Below are 19,612 nucleotides of genomic sequence, written 5' to 3' on the forward strand. Positions count from 1 at the left end.
ATGAGTGATGTACTGTTTAATGAACAGGCTTTAGACACTGCAAATGTTTGCAACGACATGTGTTTGTTTCCTCCCTTCTGCTTTGTCACATGTTAGGTCTTTAATTTGTGCCATCTGATTTGTTTGAACCCTTTTAATTTAACTGCAGTGTTTTTGTTCATACTGTTTCAATAAAAAACTGAAAACACTCCACAAAATATATCTCACTAAATTCTTAACTAAGCTCTCTTTTGTCTGTGAAAATATCTATGAATGGCTTTTTTCAAATATCTGTTTAGTGTCCTGGCCATTTCCTATCAATTAGGTTACGTAGTTACCATGGCAATGCCTAAAAGTCAACACATTCTTAAGCTGCACTGTGTTCAATCTTAAATCAGGCCAAAATGCTTCACAATTAAAATCTCATGACACTTATTTTCTATTTCCAAGTGCAATTCACACACATCAGTAACAAGCTTCCACACAGGCAGCATCCAGTCTACTGTGATTGGCCCATTCAAGTAATGCCTCAAATAACAAAAAAAACAACCCCTTTTAGGCAGGGAGACAAACAGCACCAAACATGGAGGAACATATGGCCTCAAACCGTTGAGTCGGTTGAGCCCTCTGACAGTTAGGTGTGTTTTTTATGTCATGTTGTGGACTTTTTCATACAGGGCTGTTAAGCTGAGGCAAGGCTCCAACAGTAGGCTGTGAGTCGCACAGAGATGCTCTGTGTCTGGCTCCCTCTCCTCCGTGTGGTTTTAGGCAGCGGCCCAACGCCCACCACCCCAGCCTCTGCCCCACCGGCGAGCTTCATAACTCTCTTTAGCTCACTCTCTTGCCTCAGACTGCTGGGAACAATGGAGTCTTTTGAGAGGGGCAGATGGAGACGCTATGGGCAAAGGCTGTGAAGCTGCTCGCCAGCAGCTCCCTCTCTCCCCTTCAGCAAGGGGGAATTCTGTACATCGCTACTAGGTGGAGTCACTTCCTGGGTGGGCCTAGCATTGATCGTGTGCACTTACACACGCACACACTTGGAAAAACTCTTAACAGAGACCTAAATGCTAACTTTGTGTCCTCAGATGAACACATGTTAAACCTATCATAACAGTCACGCTCCAGCAAAATGTCCCAGCAGAAGCAGCTATTAAGACACACCATAAAAGTGTGTGATTCACTGAGAGAGCTGGATTCATCATGACACATGGTTTCAACAGTACAAACATAGGTCTGTCTCATATTTAATTATCAGACTCAAAACCGCCTGCTTACGTGGTGTACAAGCATAAATATGAGCCGAGTGTGTGGAAGTTCAGCATATTCATATGTGTTTGTGTGGTCCAGCATGTGTGTGTCTGTAAACACATACACAATGTATGAGCCTATATGTGTGCATGTGAAATAAATCCCAGTAATGGGGTCGTCAAAACGTATTCACTACCCAAAGTTTCTCTCCCCTTTCCTGTGCTTGTCTGACTGAAAAACTGACAGGAAGGAAGGAACTGCTCAGCTCTAACAGACAGATGGATGAAGAAATATCTTTCCCTCTGCCTAAAACCAGACCAGTGTATTTTGATTTTAACAGAAGAATGTGTGTTTACTTGTACTTTCTCTCACAGTACAGTGGCAACCAGAAATATTAGGTCATGGTTGTCTGTGAGCTGCCTGTTTGTGATATATTCCACACAGAAGAAAACCTGTGGTCTGAGCTGGTCATCATTTTTATTTGTAGGAAAACTGCTGGTGCCCACTCAGCAAGTTATAATCCTAACAGTGTAAAGAAAGCACAGATTGTATAACAATAGAGGAATGAGGTTTTTGTAAATGCAGTAAAGTAATGCCAGGCATCAGGCTAATTCTCTTAGATTTGTTTTTGGCTGGTGAAGACAGGAAATAAAACAGGTTGTGCTGTACCTAAAAAAAAATGATGATACATATATTACAGACACCCAAAATCACCACACCTTATCCAAAAATCAAAAAGGAAGGAAACAGCAGCTCTACATTAATAAATATATCCATTAGTTGTTTTCCAGTAACACAGGATCGTACTGGTAACTTTTGTACTTCTTACAAACTGCATAATCTCTATTTAAGGGTTCTTTGATTATACTTGTTACTTACATTATTTGAGTGCAATAAAATCTTTGGTGATGTGGCGGCAATGGAGTGGTAAAGTAGTTCCAGTTCTTCTTACTGCTAAGTTGCTAAAATCTCACAACACAAATAATTTACCTGGATAAAGGATAAAGTTGAATTTTTCTTTCATCCATTGATCTCTATTCTGGGCAACAAACATTTGGGAAATCTATTGGGAAATCTTGCCTAAACACATCAAGTATGCTCAACTGCATTTGTGACACAGAACGAAACCTTCCTGAACAGTGCCATTAAAGAACAACTGTGGATTCCTACAAATGTGTACACTGTGTTTCCAGCATTCAGGGCTTTTGGAAATGTTTACCACATACGATACACTCAAACAGATCACCCGGTCAACCCAGATCCCTCTTACATTAATGTTTAATCATCCATTCTCTAAATTCTTTTTCTCCAGGGTTGAGTGAGAAGCATTCACAGAGGATGGTACACCCACACCTGTACACAAACAAAACACAGAGAGAACATGCAGACTCCAAACAGAAAGGCTGTGAGGTTTCACAAGTGTTCAATTTGCATTTGTTTGTTTTAAGTTGATGCTTTGTTTAAATCTACAAGAAGTGATTTGATAGTTGGATTACTGAAGCATGTGTATTTTTATACTGTACTGTATGACCCACTAGCGTAGACAAGCATCATCTCATGGACTTGGCATGAGCTTCGTAGCTGTGTGTAGGTCTGCATGCGTGCGAGGAGCACCCCTTGTCAAGCCTGTAGAGCGCAGGGGTTTGTGATGTCATGAGATAAATGTCAGCTTGTGGGCTTTGAGTGCTGCAGGCAGCTGGGTAGATGGAGAGGCTGGGGTGGCGGTGGAGGAGCGAGGGAGGGGGATAAAGTTGGGTGACAGGCATAGACAGTGTGTTTGCGTGTGTGGTCAGATACAGCATGGGTGATGCAAGGAATAGCTGAATATACTAGTGTGCGACTGAGTGGCAGCAGAGAGTCAGAGCCAGTGAAAGGGGAGAAGGATTGATGGTGTGTGCGTGGTATGTAAGTGTGTGTGCACAGTATCTTTACATATGCCATGCTACTTTTTGGGTGTTAGGGTGCATCTCTTAGTGTGTGTGTGTGCAGAACTGACGAGGGGCAGTGATTCTGCAGGGCACACGTGTGTTTATTGGACTTTAGGGGATTATTAGCATGGGTGTGGTGAGTCTGTGCGTGTGTGCGTGTACGGTCAGTACATAAATATACAGTACAGTGGGCTACGGTTGTGTGCACTCATGTACAGTCTCATGTGCTCTTGCACTGAACGGTTTGTGTTCCGACACATTTACATGTTCTTCCCTGCACATCTGGCATCCCACAACATGAAGCAATAAAATATCCCATTGACATAAGATGTTGTCTGATCACAGGCAAGGCTTTGTCTATGCTCCGTGGCCCACATCTTCTATAAGGGACCCTTATTGTTTCACACCAAAGCCTGATCCATCTGACACAATGTGGACCACCTCTCCCTCTTTGTCTCTCTTTTCCTATATGTTCATGTCAATAGTGAATGTTTCATTGTGAAAAGGGCCATTGGCACGTACCAGTGCCCGCTGCCACAGGATAAGCTACCCATGCATGTAATGTGGGGCACACTGTTTCACTTTTATCTCACAATCACTCTGTTTCCTGTTTGTTTTCCTCAAGAATATTATCAACTTTTAGATGGTTTTTGTCAGAAACACAAGACGCCACAAGAACTAAACATCCAACTTAGATTCAAGGTTCTACTACATCTGTACATATATGCTCAGTCTCTCTAAATGATCACCTGGAGAGAAAAGTAAAAATAAACAAATAAATAATAATTTTCTATCTATGCAAACATGATGAGTACACTTTCTGATAAATCTATATATTTATTGAATTGCTTTCAGTTCTAGCAAAACTCATTCCTACCATATAACAGACACTGACTTCTTAGCCATGTGTGTGACACAGCTTCAGAGCAGTCAGCACCTGCTTATACCATGATTTGACGTATGTGTCTGACCAGTAGACCCAATCGTGAGCTATTCATCATAGTTCCACAGCTGCAATTGCAATCAATGGAAGACATGCTGGAGCCTTGGACACGTCATGACTCACTATGACGAGCTAAAAATAAACATGATCACAGTCAACCTGCCACTAAATGAACTATGCATGAGAATCTTGTACTGTCTAATACTGTCTATTCAATTTTGTTCCTCAAGAGTTATGTCAGTTCAACCCACCACAATGTATCTGCAACTTTACTGCAAAGTTTGAGGGGTTGAATCTAAAATACAGAGAAGACGAAAAGCTGGTGTAAAGAGAGACCTTTTGTTCATGATCTCTCATTATGCCTCACAAAAATCTAACATAGTTTGATAGAGAAACACCACTCTGCCCACATACAACATTATTACAAGAGGAGACATACCATGCATGTGCCATGAGGACACCCATATGCTGCATAATGTCACAGCTGTACATGTGGGGTCTGGAGAACTCCTACTGATCCTCTCCAAGAATGCCGTTTATGTCGGTATGGTTCTGGAGGTGTAAATAATGCCATGTGAAACTAGGTAGTAGCTTTCTATCAGTGTAAGCTAAGCTTTATATGAGCTAGTGCTTTGTGATTCAATTGACAGTTGATGGGAAAAAAACAGAAGTGGTCAGGGAAAGAGAAATTCTATTGCATCATAAATCTTCAACTTGTCACCTGGATTTGGTCCCCTGTTTTCTCAACAGCGGTAAAACAGAAATGAAGATGCAAATTTCAGGACATTAAGATATGGCCTAAGTATAACATCAGAAGTCAAATTGCAAACTAACCAGCACATATTTTTGCAAGCTCAATGTGTGTGTGTGTGTGTGTGTGTGTGTGTGTGTGTGTGTGTGTGTGTGTGTGTGTGTCTCATCTTGTTGACTGTTCAATAATAAAACTATAAATATAGTAAGAGTTAGAAACATTACACATCTTAAAATGTTCATGAAATGCAAACACAGGATTACATCCTATAAATGATCAATTACAGGATAGTCCACAGTGCACTGAAGTTACCAACCTGTTTAAAGTCAGACGTTATTATATTGCGCCCTCTACAGGTCAATTCAACACACTGCAAGGATAGAGTTCAGAAATAAAATAGGCTTTTTACAAAGTTCAAATAAATTCCATGCGTTTGTTAAACCACACTGTTTTGTAACCTGTAGATATGGCAGCGTTTGTTCAGTGTTAGTGTCAATTCGGAGTTTTAATTCTATTTTAGATGAACATAAAATTCATTATGCATAAAACTAGCTTAAAACAGCATGGGTATTTGTAATATAGATGAATATCTGCGACATCTTATATTAGTGTTAGTATTAGTTCTGTACATTTTAGTGTAACAATGTCTAAATACTGATCAAGATGTGCTAATGTTCTCATTTTAGTCTGAGCTGACAGCTGCCTTGTGCTAGGATGTTTTTTTTTTCCTTCCAACACCTTAACAAACCTGTTGCCGATTGGTCCATATTTGACGGCCACATCATCTGACCAATCAGAACGCCAGAAGCTTGTTTGCACATTAGGGAAGAAAAAAACTGTCCACAAGCTGCACAAGAGGAATATTTCAAACCCATCAGTTTGTTTGGCTGCGAACAGACGTATGTATAGAAACTGTAACTTGCCTTTTTGTGTAAAAGTCAGTGTAACGCTCGTGTCGAACATTTGTTTTCCCTAAATGTAGCCAGGGCTCGCGAGCTAGCATTGCAGCTAGCTGTATAATGTTAATGCTTTAATGGCGATAACAGCTGATTTCTTTCACTTGGTAACTTAAGTCTTGTCTCTGGACAGGGATTTTATTTACAAGCGGCTTTCTTGTATCTGGAGGAGAGTGGTAGGTCTATTTTAGAGAAGCCAGTTGACCTTTCAGTGTACGAGCTTCTGTAGGAAAACAGTAATATGACGACGTGATGTGTGACCAGCTAGCAATGGTGCATGGACTGGAGAGCGTCATCAAACCAGGTGAAGCAGATGCGCGTGAACGCACCCATAGCTAATCCGACTTGTAATGATAATATTAAATAGAAAAGTACTTATGTTAAAAATCTATTTTATACATGCTAAGTGTCAAATACGTCTTTTGGAGCGCAGGTGGATGGAAACAGAAGTTAAATCTTAGGAAACCGGCTCAAATAATTCAGTATGTAGGCCCTTGAACGGTGTTCAGCTAATATGACATCGTGACTGATTAAGTTGTATTTGTGCAACAGGAACTTACTGCAGGATTGTCTTATACTAATTGAAGTATAACTTGTAGGAACATAAACCAAGGGCTTTGTTTACATTGTCTACAAGAGTCGGAACACTGTTAGTAATGGAATAATTATGCAGGATGAATAAAATATTATTAATAAAAATTATTTATGCGTAACGAGCAAACTTAAAAAATAAGGATAATTGAAGAAGTAAACAGATTTTGATGTCACAAGTGCTCCTGCGGTCGTGAGGGGCAGGTGGAAGAGCACGACAAATGTGGCACACACAAGATGAGCCTGCCATTTTGTCCTACCAAGCAGTAGATGAATGTCAAAATGCACTAAACTGCCTGTTTTTAAAAGTTTCCCATAATAACTGTAATGTAGCTATCAAAAAATCGAGGTGTATGTGGCTGTTGCAGAGTGTGAATGCCTGTAATCATTGTACCAGGTGGTGTAAGGCAACCATAGCATGGTAAATGAGGTAATCATGGGGACAGATTAGTTGTATTTTGGAACTGGACGCACTGTAGGCAACTCATGATTTAAAAGGAAAGACCATATACAGCATTGAATTAACAGTGTTTAAAAAGTGTCGGCTCATTAGCTTATGTTGTGTTTGTTGGTTCATAATGTAACCTTGATATGCTTAGGGACATTAGCATAAGACAACACAGGACCCAAGGCTTATTCAGCAGCCAAATGGCCGAAGAGATAAAGGAACATTTTGCTCAACTACTCCCACACCACAGCTGTTCACTCTGATCAGTTTGTGCTTCTTATCATTCAGTAGTTTGAGTGCAAGTGTCATGCTACATTATGGAACACTTTTCATTTTTTATATATATAAATAAATGTGTGCTTTGCTGTGTTTTTTTTTTTTCTTCCAGCGGAAACAAAAACCTGTGTGTTCATCTGTCCAACAGAACATGCCTTCTACTCTGCACTGACCATAAAAATGGTAAGATGTTCAGTTTTTTTCTTGGAAGGTCTTCATGGTTGAATTTATGTTGATCATAACATATTATAGATGAGAAATGGCCTACTCTAGAGTAGAGTTGCTACGATTAATCGATTGGTTGTCATCTATTGAATTAATCGGTGACTAATTTTATAAGCGATTAATCAGTTTTAGTATTTTTTTAAGGGGGGAAAAAAGTCAATTGTATTCTGTATATTCTTTAAAGACAGACATAATTTATATATTTATCATTTAGCAAAATGCAAAGTAAGTGAACAAAAGAAAAATCTAAATCAAGTCATGTATGTTGTGACTACCTATTGTCTTCAAACTGTATCAGGTTTTTCTAGGTACACTTGCATAAAGTCAGGGATTTTGTAGGCATATTGCTTGGTGTTGATTAAATAATTATACCAAACAGGTGCTAATGATCATGAATTCAATATGTAGGTTGAAGCACAAGCATTAACTGCAACAGAAACGGCTGTGCAGGAGGAAGATAACTGGGCGACGAACAGCCAAACTCAGGTAACAAGGTGAGGTTGCTGAAGACAGTTTAGTCTCAGAAGTCATACACCACGGGAAGAATGAGCACAGAAACAAGACAGAAGGTAGTTATTCTGCATCAGCAATGTCTCTCCCAGGCACAAATATTAAAGCCAGACATGGGGTTCCACATGTGCGGTCCAAGCTCTTTTGAAGAAGCACAAAAAACTGGCAACACTGAGGACCGTAGACACAGTGGTCGGCCCAGGAAACTTGTTGCAGCAGATGAAAGACATCTGTGACCTGAAAACAAGGCCAAGCAACTCAACTATGCATAGAAACACATGTCCAGTACATGCAGAAAAATGGCAGCAGGTGCTCTGGACAGATGTGTCAAAATTTGAAGTATATCTTTGAAGGCAGTTTGTTCACTGAATGGCTGGAGAGTAGTATGAGAACGAGTGTCTGCAAGCAACAATGAAGCATGGTGGAGGTTTCTTGCAAGTTTGGTGCTGCATTTCTCTGCTGTGCAAGCAGATACTTATTCTTCATGCAAAACCATCAGGGAGGCATACATACAGTGGTGTGAAAAAGTGTTTGCCCCTTCCTGATTCCTTACTTTTTTTTCTTGAGTGTTTGTCACACTGAAATGTTTCAGATCAAACAAATTGAATTATATTAGACAAAGATAACAACAAGTAAACACAAAATGCGTTTTTTTTTATTATGGGAAAAAAATCCAAACCTACATTGCCCTGTGTGAAAAAGTGATTGCCCCCTAAACCTAATACCTGGTTGGGCCACCCTTAGCAGCAACAACTGCAATCAAGCGTTTTGCGATAACTGGCAATGAGTGTTTTACAGCGCTGTGAAGGAATTTTGGCCACTAATCTTTGCAGAATTATTGTAATTCAGCCACATTGGAGAGTTTTTGAGCCTTAACTGCTTTTTTAAGGTAATGCCACAACATCTCAAAAGGATTCAGGTCAGGACTTTGACTAGGCCACTCCAAAGTCTTCATTTTGTTTTTCTTAAGCCATTCAGAGTTGGACTTGCTGGTGTGTTTTGATCATTGTCCTGTTGCAGAACCCAAGTGCGCTTCAGCTTGAGGTCATGAACAGATGGCCGGATATTCTCCTTCAGGATTTTTTGGTAGACAGCTGAATTCATGGTTCCATTTACCACAGCAAGTCTTCCAGGTCCTGAAGCAGCAAAACAGCCCCAGACCATCACACTACCACCACTATTTTACTGTTGGTATGATGTTCCTTTTCTGAAATGCTGTTACTTTTACACCAGATGTAATGGGACACACACCTTCCAAAAAGTTCAACTTTTGTCTTGTCAGTCCAGAATATTTTCCCAAAAGTCTTCAGGATCATCAAGATGAGTTCTGGCAAAACTGAGACAAGCCTTTATGTTCTTTTTTTGCTCAACAGTGGTTTTTGTCTTGGAACTTTGCCATGCAGGCCATGCAGGCCATTTTTGCCCAGGGTAATTTTTGGGGTAATTTTGGTCGGCCGGCCACTCCTGGGATGATTCACCACTGTTCTGTGTTTTCGCCATTTGTGTATAATGGCTCTTACAGTGGTTCACTGGAGTCCCAAAGCTTTTAGAAATGGCTTAATAACCTTTTCCTGCCTGATAAATCTCAATTACTCTCTCATTTGTTGCTGAATTTCTTTGGATCACAGCATGATATCTAGCTTTTAAGGATCTTTTGGTTTACTTCACTTTGTCAGGCAGTTCCTATTTAAGTGATTTCTTGATTAAGAACAGGTGTGGCAGTAATCAGGCCTGGGTGTGGCTAGAGGAATTGAACTCAGCTTTCCAAAAATGTGATAAACCACAGTTAACAAGGGGCAATCACCTTTTCACATAGGGCCATGTTTTCCCCCCTTAATAATAAAAACCTTCATTTAAAAACTGCATTTTGTGTTTACTTGTGTTATCATTGTCTAATATTTTAATTTGTTGGAAAATCTGAAACATTTCAGTGTGACAAACATGCAAAAAAAAAAAAGAAATCGTGAAGGGGGCAAACACTTTTTCACACCACTGTAGATACATACAGTGAAAGACATTATCTTCAGTGTAAAGATGAACAAGGAGTCCTGGAAGTGATGGTGCGGCCCCCACAGAGCCCTGATTTCGATATCAATTCTGTCTGGGATTACATGAAGAGAGAGAAGCAACTGGGGCTGCCTTAATCCACAGAAGAACTGTGGATTAGTTCTCCCAAGATTTTCCAACCTACCAGCCTTTCTTCAAAGACTAAGTGTACCTAGAAGAATTTATTCTGTTTTGAAGACAAAGGGTGGTCACACCAAATATTGATTTGATTTAGGTTTTTATTTTGTCATTCACTTTGTATTTTGTTATTTGATAAGTATAATATATTAACGTGTATTTTTGAAAGCATTCTCTGCAGCATTTTTCCACACCTGCCTACAACCTTTGCACAATACTGTATTTGATGTAGGCAATATCATGAACACCTATTCTAATACAATTCTGGATGTCTGAGAGTTACACTAGGTAGTGGCAATTTGCTCTCTGGCATTAATAAATAAATACAGTATTGACTACTACTGCTATTACTGGCAATAATAAACTTGGCTGTGCCTGTTAATGAAAGAATTTATGCTGTTTTACATACTTTGAGAAAGCATAAATGTTTGGTGTATGGATTTGGAGTATAGTGTGAATGATTAGACTGCACAAGTGTTTATAATGGATGTTTAAGTTCATTTGATGCTGCCCTTAAATGGCACTTGTGTGTGTCAGCTTGCTAAATGACAATATCTTCTTTATCTATTCGATAGGTGTGATAGGCGTCCTTCAGAGAACTGGATACAACGTCCAGAGAAGATGGAGGACTCTCCCCACCTGTACATCTCTGAACGTGGAGACAATGAGGATATGGAGGAGGGGGAGGATGAGGACATTTCTCAAGAGGAAACTAATATGGAACCAGACCTGATGAATTCACTGTTCCCAGATCTTCATGAACACCCCAATCAGGATACTGAGAGAGACTGGAAATCTTTTCCCTGCCAGCACTGTGAACGACATTTTACCAGCAAACAAGGCTTAGAACGACACATGCACATCCATGATTTAGGGATCAGTGAGGCACACACCCACAAAAGCAATGAGAGCGACATGTCTTTTGGTTCAAATCTGGGGCATTTGCAGCATGAGAAGATGAAGCCTCTGGATTCAGAGGACTCAGTCATGCAGCTTCAAACTTCTTCCCCCACTAGCTCTAATACTTCCACTTTGTCGGCTGGAGACCACACTGTTCAGCCAGACAAACAGGGAGTATTAGACGGCCATCATGCTTGCAAGTACTGTGAAAAGACATTTACTACACATACCAACAAGCACCGGCATGAGCGCAGGATCCACGAGCAGCACCTGCAACTCACAAGTGCAGAAGCAACCCAGCTTCCCCAGGAGGAAAATCTTCAGGCAATATTCAGTGACGCATCTCAACACGAAACGGAGCTTGGTGAGGGTTCAGCACCTGCAGCTGTTCTGGAGAATGAAGGGGAACACACAGAACAATACATGCTAGATGTCTCTAGCAATATCTCAGAGAATCTCAGCTTTTACATGGATGGAAAGATAGTGTCAACAAGTACAGTCAGTAGCTGTGAAGCCGCTGAAATCCATTCTGGGTCTTTAGTTAGACTGGATGCGCTGATTCTAGACCCCGCCCAGATCAGCCAGGCATTAAATACAGAGTCAGTTACAGGTAAGGAACCATTGGCAAAAAGAAGAACTGCAACACCACCTCTTTTACCACAAATCAAAACTGAACTGGAGTCTGAGGTGGTTGTGTCTTCAGCCTCATCATCACTTGTATCTTCTTTAATAGAGAATCTACTCCCTCAGAATACAGAGTCTACCGTTGTGCAGAAGGAAAGAACAGTGTTTCTGTCACCTAAGTTGAAGCAGCTCCTGGAGAAGCAAGACGGCCTCAAACCTACACTTGCCCTCATCACAGATGGCCAGAAGCCTTGTTCACCCGTCTCTCTCTCTGTCCTGCCTGCTGGAACCGGGAGGTTTAAAAGAAGGACCGGATCTCCACCGAGCTCGCCACAGCAAAACCCAACATCTAATGAGGAATCGCCAATGTTAGATATGGCAGATTGTGATGCTGTCAGTACAGGACAGATGGAGACTCAATTTAACGCTTCACCTGTGCACCAAACAGCCAATGAAAAGGACGACACGACTCAACCTGTAGAGGATCCAGCAGCGAAACCCATCTTGGCAGAGAGCTGGCCCCCCTTGACTGGTGGTAATTCTTGTAACCAGCAACCGTTGGATCTCTCCAATACAGTCAAAAGAAATGAAGATATAGCTTTATCTGATGCCGTGCTGGATTTGAGTTTGCAAAAAAAGTCCCCAGGTGACTCTGAACTGACATTAAAATTAGTTTCACAGGAAGCTTTGAAAGAAGGAAAATCAAATGCATGCATGATGGAGAAAGCCTTAATGAATATTGCAGAGCCAAATGTGAGCCTCGGGAACCTTGAGGCTCCTTTAGTCACAGACTTCACCATAGTTACAGGTCCAGATATGATGACCCCAGTGGAGCCTGTTGCAGAAGGACTTGTTTATGGACTTACCCTACCCCCAAATTCTCTGACTCCATCATCCTCCTCCCTTACCCCTATTGCCTTGCAGACAGCTTCCCCTTGCACTATCGCATTTACTTCCCCAGCCTCACACACCATGCTTTCTACTGCTCCTTCATTAATCACAGTTTTAGCACCACCACCACCTATTTCTAACCCTTCGAGCCAACCAATCCAGGTATTAGCCCCTAATATATCTCCCGAGCCCTTGGTAATCTGCACAGAAAATGCATTAAATTCTTCAGAGTGTGATTTCACTGCTGCATTTGCCACTACAAATTCTGCAAATCTTGTCACTCTCTCCCAGCCCCTTGACCCGACTCTAAATCTTCCCGGCCACGTGTTTCTCACTGATCAAATTGCTCTCAATCCACCTCTAGTTGAGTCCACTCCTGTGTCTGAAGTGCCATTCACACCCAATGTAACTTTAAATGATTCCCTCATCAATTCTTACAACATCACCAGCAACACCGTGTTGATTGAGTGCACAATAGCTCTTGAAGCCCCGGGGAGGATAGTCCCTGCTGCAATTACCTTACAAGAAAACACAGCTGAGCCTCCAGCACCATCACAGATGGTTGTTAATCACATAGAACAGCAGCAGATTGTATCAGTACCCAACCCTCCAACTGTAGACCCCACTATTCTTGTGTCCTCCATCGCAGAATCAGTAACTCTGTCCACTACCACCTCAGTGATATCTGATTGTCCTACTGTGGGTGAGGCAAGTCCTAACCCAGAGCCTGTTGTTAATGCAGAGCCACCAACAACAAAAGAGGAGGAAGCTGATGACGTCACCATTTCCATACCCGAAATCCCATCTAAAAGCTATTCTGAGAAAGCTGAAGAGGACGAATCTTCAAACAACACACCAAGTGACGCACAACAGCAGACTTTCACAAAGAATTTCATCTGCAATGTGTGTGATAAGCTCTTCCATTCCATGAAAGAACTAGGCCGCCATGTAGGTGACCATGCCGATGAATGGCCCTACAAATGTGAGTTCTGCGTGCTGCTCTTCGGCAAACCCTCCACTTTGCTTGACCATCGATCAAGCCTCCACGGTGTCGGCAAGACTTACGTTTGCAGTTCATGCACAAAGGAATTTGCATACCTTTGCAATCTGAAACAGCATCAGGAAGAATTACACCCCGGGCAGCAGTGTACATACACAGAAGAAGAAAAGGGAAAACTAAGACGTCAGAACTACAACAACTCAACAAAAGTCAACACGGAGCCTTCAGTGCCCGACGCTCCAGAGGAATCCAACAAGCAGTTGAAAAAGGAAGACTGTGAAGTAGATGTGACTGCTGAAGAGCTGTTTACTACAATAAAACTCATGGCTTCAGATGGAGGCAAAATCAAAGGGCCCGATGTTCGTCTTGGCATTAACCAACATTATCCCAGCTTTAAGCCCCCTCCATTTCCTTACCATAACAGATCACCCGCTGCCTCAGTGGCTTCAGCCACAAACTTCACCACCCACAACATCCCACAAACCTTTAGCACAGCTATTCGCTGCACTAAGTGTGGAAAAAGCTTTGATAACATGCCAGAGCTACATAAGCATATCCTGGCTTGTGCAAACGCCAGTGATAAAAGGCGGTACACACCCAAAAAGAATCCCATCCCACTACGCCACTTTGCAAAAACTCAACACGGAGTTCTGTCTACCACAAATCCTACTAATGGACTAAATGCTTCGAACAGACCGAGCCAGTCAAACAGGTCCAAACCTAACCAAGAATCACCAGTAAAGGTAAAGTTCAAGGTACTGAAAAAAAGGAAGAAAAAGTTAGTCCAAAGGGTCATGCCACAGAGGAACAAGTCGGTCTCGTCATCAAATAAAATGTCACCTGCACAGGTAGATGAGCAGCAGGAGATTTTTGTCTGCCCACACTGTAGCAGGGAGTTCACAATGCGTCGCAGCAGAACCAAACACATGGCTGTCTGCCCCAAGAAACCTAAAGAGGTAAAGAAAAGGAAGGAAGGAGGAATCTCTGTGACAAAAGAAAATGTCAGACACCTACATAGAGGTGTTGAAGAGAAACAAGCCTCACCCCAGCATAAAACACGACTCCAAACGTCTGGCACTGCTAAGAGGCCCGCCATCCTGCCAGTGCAAACTGTCTTTTCCAACAAAAGAAGTAAAATAATCATAAAAGAGAGTATGCAGCCAAAACAAGAGACACCCACTCTGAATGAACTTCCCATTGTTCGCCCTTTCAACCCCTCCATGCGTCAGTATGGCAGAGTGCAGCATAGTGTCAAAGGAATCCCCATTAAAATCACCATAATGAAACCGCAACAGACTGCGTCACAGAAGGATGAGCTGCCTCCTTCCCACAGCCGAGATGAAGCAAGCGGAGCCATTATCAGCAGCTCTGAGCAGAGTCCCACAGCTTGAGGACTACTCGACAGCCCACCGGGGATTGTCAGGTAGCAAAAGCACATTATTTACAGATTGTGATGTCATTGCAAACATACACACTTATTTCCTCATTTGTTCAGGTAAGACGGGTACCAGAGTATAAACAAGTAATACAGGTTAAACAACACACTATAGCTTCTACAATAATCATGCCTCTTAAAATAACCCATAGTATAATCATGCAATTTAAATCTTGGGCAGATGGCCAATAATGTCTTTATACATAATGTTATGTATAAAGACATTATTATTTCTCAATATACGTTTTGTTTTGTTGTTTTTCAGGACCCTGCTGTGTGGAACCCCTTGTACACACTGGTGTCATAGTGATATTAAAGGGCGATAACTGCTAATCACACCCCATGGACTCGATAGATTGCATCATACTGTAAAATAAATGACTGAGTTGAGGACAGATAAAACTGACAACTAAGAATACTGCAGTGAGAGGATGTGTTTAACTGAGTATTTGAATGCTTTTGTAGTAGCTTGGAGTTTTGTAAATTTCTCCTTCATTTTGTAAACTTTCTGTCAACGTCTTGGATTAGCACTTTGAAGTTAATCTGACTGCTACATGTCACAAATTGGAAAGGAAGTGGGAGGATTTGAGCTGGAAGACTGCTCTCATTTCCTGCTTGGTGGGTTATTTATAGAAGATGGCAGGTGGCAATCATTTTCAGCATGCATTTGCACTTTTCCTTATCTGTTGCCTGTGGCCTTTTGGTTTAAATTTACTGCATGCTGTGAGCTTGTACGACCGCTACATCAATTTAAGATGGATCATGTTAATGCAATTAGGCCTTAAACATTGAATCTGATGTTGATCGGATTGACTGTAACCAGCGTAAATATATGGAAAACACATCAAGATTGCTTCTAAACGTAAGTCTACAGAATCATACAAAAGTAATGCACTCTACAAGTACAGTGTAACGTTGGCTGCCCACTAGCTACCTATCAAATTCTTGTTATCAACCCTGTTGATTACTATTATTGGTGTGATTGCAGCATTGGTAGATTTAATGCTACAGCCTTTGCAAATCCAATGGTACATAATCTGGTTGGGTGGCCCAGTTGCTATGTATTTGTATGACAGTTTTAAGAATAATGCTCTATGTGCCATCAGATGTACATCATATGACTAAATATGGCATAAAGGTGATGAAGAATAAATATAGTTTGATTTTCCTCCCCATGTGGAATTTATTTTGGCGGCCCACCCAAATAAATAATTTGTCTCTGTGTGAAACTGCAATTGAAAGTGCAGATTACTCACACTGCATTGATGTGCTATCACATTTTGAAGAAGGGCTTCCCTGTGCAGCCTAATCACACACGTTCGATTTACAATTTATAGTCCACCACACATGAATTCTTAAGTTGTGGGAAACACTGCAGTTCAATGTATTGGCACTGCAATCCCAAACAGAAATACTGTGTAATATTCTGTATAGCATCATTGACACTTTTACAGTAATAAGAGTTCAATTCTAAACAGCATTGGCAGAGCCAATTCGAGTACTTTGCCTGCTTTTCTTCTGTAACCCTATGATATTTACACTAGTCCCATTTCACCAAGTACTCAGAAAAATTATTTTAAATGTTGTTTTTTTGCCATTGAGCAACTAGAAATCTTCATATTAGAAGTACAGTCTGGTTAGGTTTGTCATCTGTAGCGTACAAGCATTTCATCATTGCTTATTATCTGTGTAACAGTTGTCGACAGTTTATTGTGTGAAGTGTGTTTAATGATTTCCAACATGTATAAATCACAAAATGGAAATGTAAGATCAATTACTGGGTATTTTTTGCTGAAACCCTGTAGTGACATGAAATGTTTGTGGCAAGTTGTCACTGATCTCAAAGAGTGAGTGTAATGAATTGTATCAGTTTGGTTTAAATTGCTATGAGCTACTAGTTTGAAGATCCAGTGCTATACAGGGTAGTTATTTCATTACGATTGAATTAATTTATATTAATTTGGGCAAACTAAAACTTGACAGTGGCCTGTAACCGAGAAAGAGAATAATGGGTCTTTTATTTTACATTTTTGCCTTTTCAAACCTCGCTGGTTATATTTCCTTCATGTAATGTGTTGGATGTACAGGACCGTTTGGGAGACTGTTATTTAACTGTGAAACTTGCTTGTAGCATTTGGAAGTGTAAATTGAGTAATGTATATTTATTAATAATTTAAAATCATGTTATCAATCTCTGAACAGTTCCTCTATGATTTGCACTAAAGGTTTTTCAAGCGAGTGTTCAAAATAAATGGAAAATCTTAAGGTTATATGTGAAGTTTGTGTGAAACTTTCTTTAACAATCAAATTATTTATGTAGAAATCATATGTTTGCATGTGGGAAAATTATACTGTAATCTAAGTTATGATTATGTTTTACCTTGTTAACAGAATGTTGCTCGACTTGCATGCTGCCTATTGCGGTATGTACCTTTTTTTTTATTAGAAAGTGATAAAAATGTCCAGAGGGTGGCGCACTTTCCTTACCTTTGGAACAGTGGAATCAATGGAGGGGATTTTGTAAAACCACTGCATCTCTTCTGCACTCCCACATTGTGTTTTAAGAATCCATTTATAGTGACACTATAAACTATATATATTTTTGCTCTGTAATTTTTTAAAGCTTTCTCCCCATCGCCAGCGTCAACATTTGGACTCTGGATTCCAAAAAGTGTCCATGCAAAGGTATCCAGAGCCACCACCCTCCATTTTTATCCTACATATTGAGTATCTACATTAAAAGGTAAAAGGACATTGCAAATAACTGACAAAACAGCCAATCCAGAAGTCAGAAGAATTACACCTTTTACTTTGTATTGTACTCCCTCTGTATAAGGGATACATAAGGTTACTTGGTTAACAAACAAACAAGATAATTAACAAAATAGGTTGGTTGAGCAGTGATATCCAATGAACCATAATTACAGTATCAGCAAAAACTTTCCTTTTCCTACTTGTGACCCCCTGTGGGGTTATGTGTGGGTGTGGCCTTTCTCTCTATCCCTTGCAGGAGAAGAGCAGCTGAGACTGATTGCAGTAACTCTGGGCACCTGGGCTGATTGCCCTGTAGAGTATTTGCAACTCTGTTTCTCATTCTGCAGGAGGCTGCTGTCAAGGCCAGATCAGACATCCCTGCAGGCCAGCCTCCCCGGTTTCCCCTTTAGCTTGGTTTCCTTTGGGTTTCAACTGTTGCTTTGTGGTATTTATCTTGTTATTGCATACTACAACACCTTCACACATATACATTCATGCAACCATCATCTTGCACAGACACTACTGAAACAATAGACTACATACCTCTCATACTTTAATTAGGTTAGTTTGAAATACCTCTTAATTTGATTAATTTTGGTTTAAATAAACATATTTTGTTATACTTCTACCATGGTGTGTCTCCCTTTTGAGCCAGGTCATAACACTAGTTAATAGTTCAAGCTTCAAGTTATATACAGTAGCGTGATTGTGTTTACTTACCCAGATCCACTTTGTGTCTCTCATGTTACATTAATTATTGTTTTGTTATTGCACTCTGGGGTTTAATTAAGAAGAAATGAAGTCAAGTAATGAGTGCGAGTGCCCAAAAATGTAAGGAAGTGATGTGCTTCAGCACATTTCAGACAGCTCAAGTCTCCAATCAACCAACTCAGGACAGTTCCTTGGTAAAGAGGGGGGGCATATTGGCAACAGTGAGCCAGTTGGTAGGCTATTTATAGGAAAACTAATGTGCACAATAATGAGCACAGTTTTGAGGGAAAAAGTATAATTAGCACTGTTAGCTGCGGGTGGAAGAGCAGCAGAGAAAGAGTGGCAAAGAACTGGGTAAACAAAGTAGGGAAGCAGAGTTTGTTGGTAAAAATAAAGAGGCACTAAGTTTCCTTGAGTATAAAAGCTGGCAAGAATCTGCCACATGAGAACTGGTCTGGGTCTTCTGTCTGTAAGGGAAAAGCAGTAACCACTGATCTGCTGTGAAATCTCATATAGAACCATTTTGTTTCTAAAAGGACTAATCATGCCCCTCATTCAACCAACCATCATTCAAAAAGTAAAACACTTTATAAAATATGTCTGTACTATGTTTAAATTTGGAACAGTAGAAAAGTAAATGAGTCATTAGCTGACAGAACTGCAAAACTAACTCCCCAAGATTAATTTTTTTGCAGTTTAACAGCAGATAGAACTGGCAGATGATCCTGTAAGGATCCTGGAAATCTTTTCAAAACAGGGTTAAGTGTTGTTAAATGACTTTCTGGGTTTTATCAATACATCTTTAGGAAAAACAGATGCTCTGTGACTATAGAGTAATGAAGCACACTGCACAGAATATGCACGCTATCACTCTGGTATCTGAAAATGTAGGCTACTTTAAGTCCATAGTGAGATGAGAGGATTGTTATCGGTTTCATCTTTGTGCAGAGCTGTGGTTAGCCTAGCTTAGCATAAAGTAAAAAAAACATGCCTACTAACACTTCTAAAGCTGAATTATTTACACATTACACAATGTAACTTGTACATAAAGGTACAGGTGTCCATACATTCACACACAACCTCACAAACACTTGACGTCCATGGGAAATTTCAGCCTTAAAGATAGACTGTGGTTGCTATAGCGTGGTTACACCTTTGTGTGCCTTTTAGTGATAGGCCACTCCCATTACCACGGCATGATGGGCTGCAAAGCCTCCACCAGCAATGTGGGAAAAAATGTTTACCTGCCAGCCACGGC

At 40.7% G+C, this 19,612-nt stretch overlaps 2 protein-coding genes across 12 annotated transcripts in view; both read left to right on the forward strand.

Moving 5' to 3' along the window:
• The first annotated feature begins 5,636 nt into the window (after nucleotides 1–5,636).
• Nucleotides 5,637–18,271, forward strand: prdm2a (PR domain containing 2, with ZNF domain a). Of its 9 annotated transcripts, none has more exons than XR_006826029.1 (6): nucleotides 5,768–6,109; nucleotides 7,233–7,303; nucleotides 7,754–7,839; nucleotides 10,615–14,877; nucleotides 17,281–17,312; nucleotides 17,513–18,271. XR_006826029.1 is itself a non-coding variant. In XM_046056658.1 (5 exons), exons 2-4 carry the CDS (start codon nucleotides 7,301–7,303, stop codon nucleotides 14,843–14,845), a joined length of 4,320 nt encoding a protein of 1,439 aa, XP_045912614.1. In that variant the 5' UTR covers nucleotides 5,643–5,748; nucleotides 7,233–7,300; the 3' UTR covers nucleotides 14,846–14,877; nucleotides 15,155–17,159. The 9 variants fall into 9 exon arrangements, 6 of the variants coding, with proteins under 6 accessions (XP_045912616.1, XP_045912614.1, XP_045912613.1 ...); XR_006826030.1 differs by having other exon boundaries at nucleotides 17,900–18,271; XR_006826031.1 differs by having other exon boundaries at nucleotides 17,991–18,271.
• Nucleotides 17,800–19,612, forward strand: part of LOC123975310 (kazrin-like) — a 212,987-nt gene continuing 211,174 nt past the window's right edge. For all 3 annotated transcript variants that reach the window (XM_046056676.1, XM_046056678.1, XM_046056677.1), the window contains exon 1: nucleotides 17,800–18,088. In XM_046056676.1, the coding sequence (XP_045912632.1) occupies nucleotides 17,800–18,088 (289 nt within the window). The remainder of the gene's footprint in view (nucleotides 18,089–19,612) is intronic.

Source organism: Micropterus dolomieu, linkage group LG08 (assembly GCF_021292245.1).
Source record: "Micropterus dolomieu isolate WLL.071019.BEF.003 ecotype Adirondacks linkage group LG08, ASM2129224v1, whole genome shotgun sequence".
NCBI lineage: Eukaryota > Metazoa > Chordata > Actinopteri > Centrarchiformes > Centrarchidae > Micropterus > Micropterus dolomieu.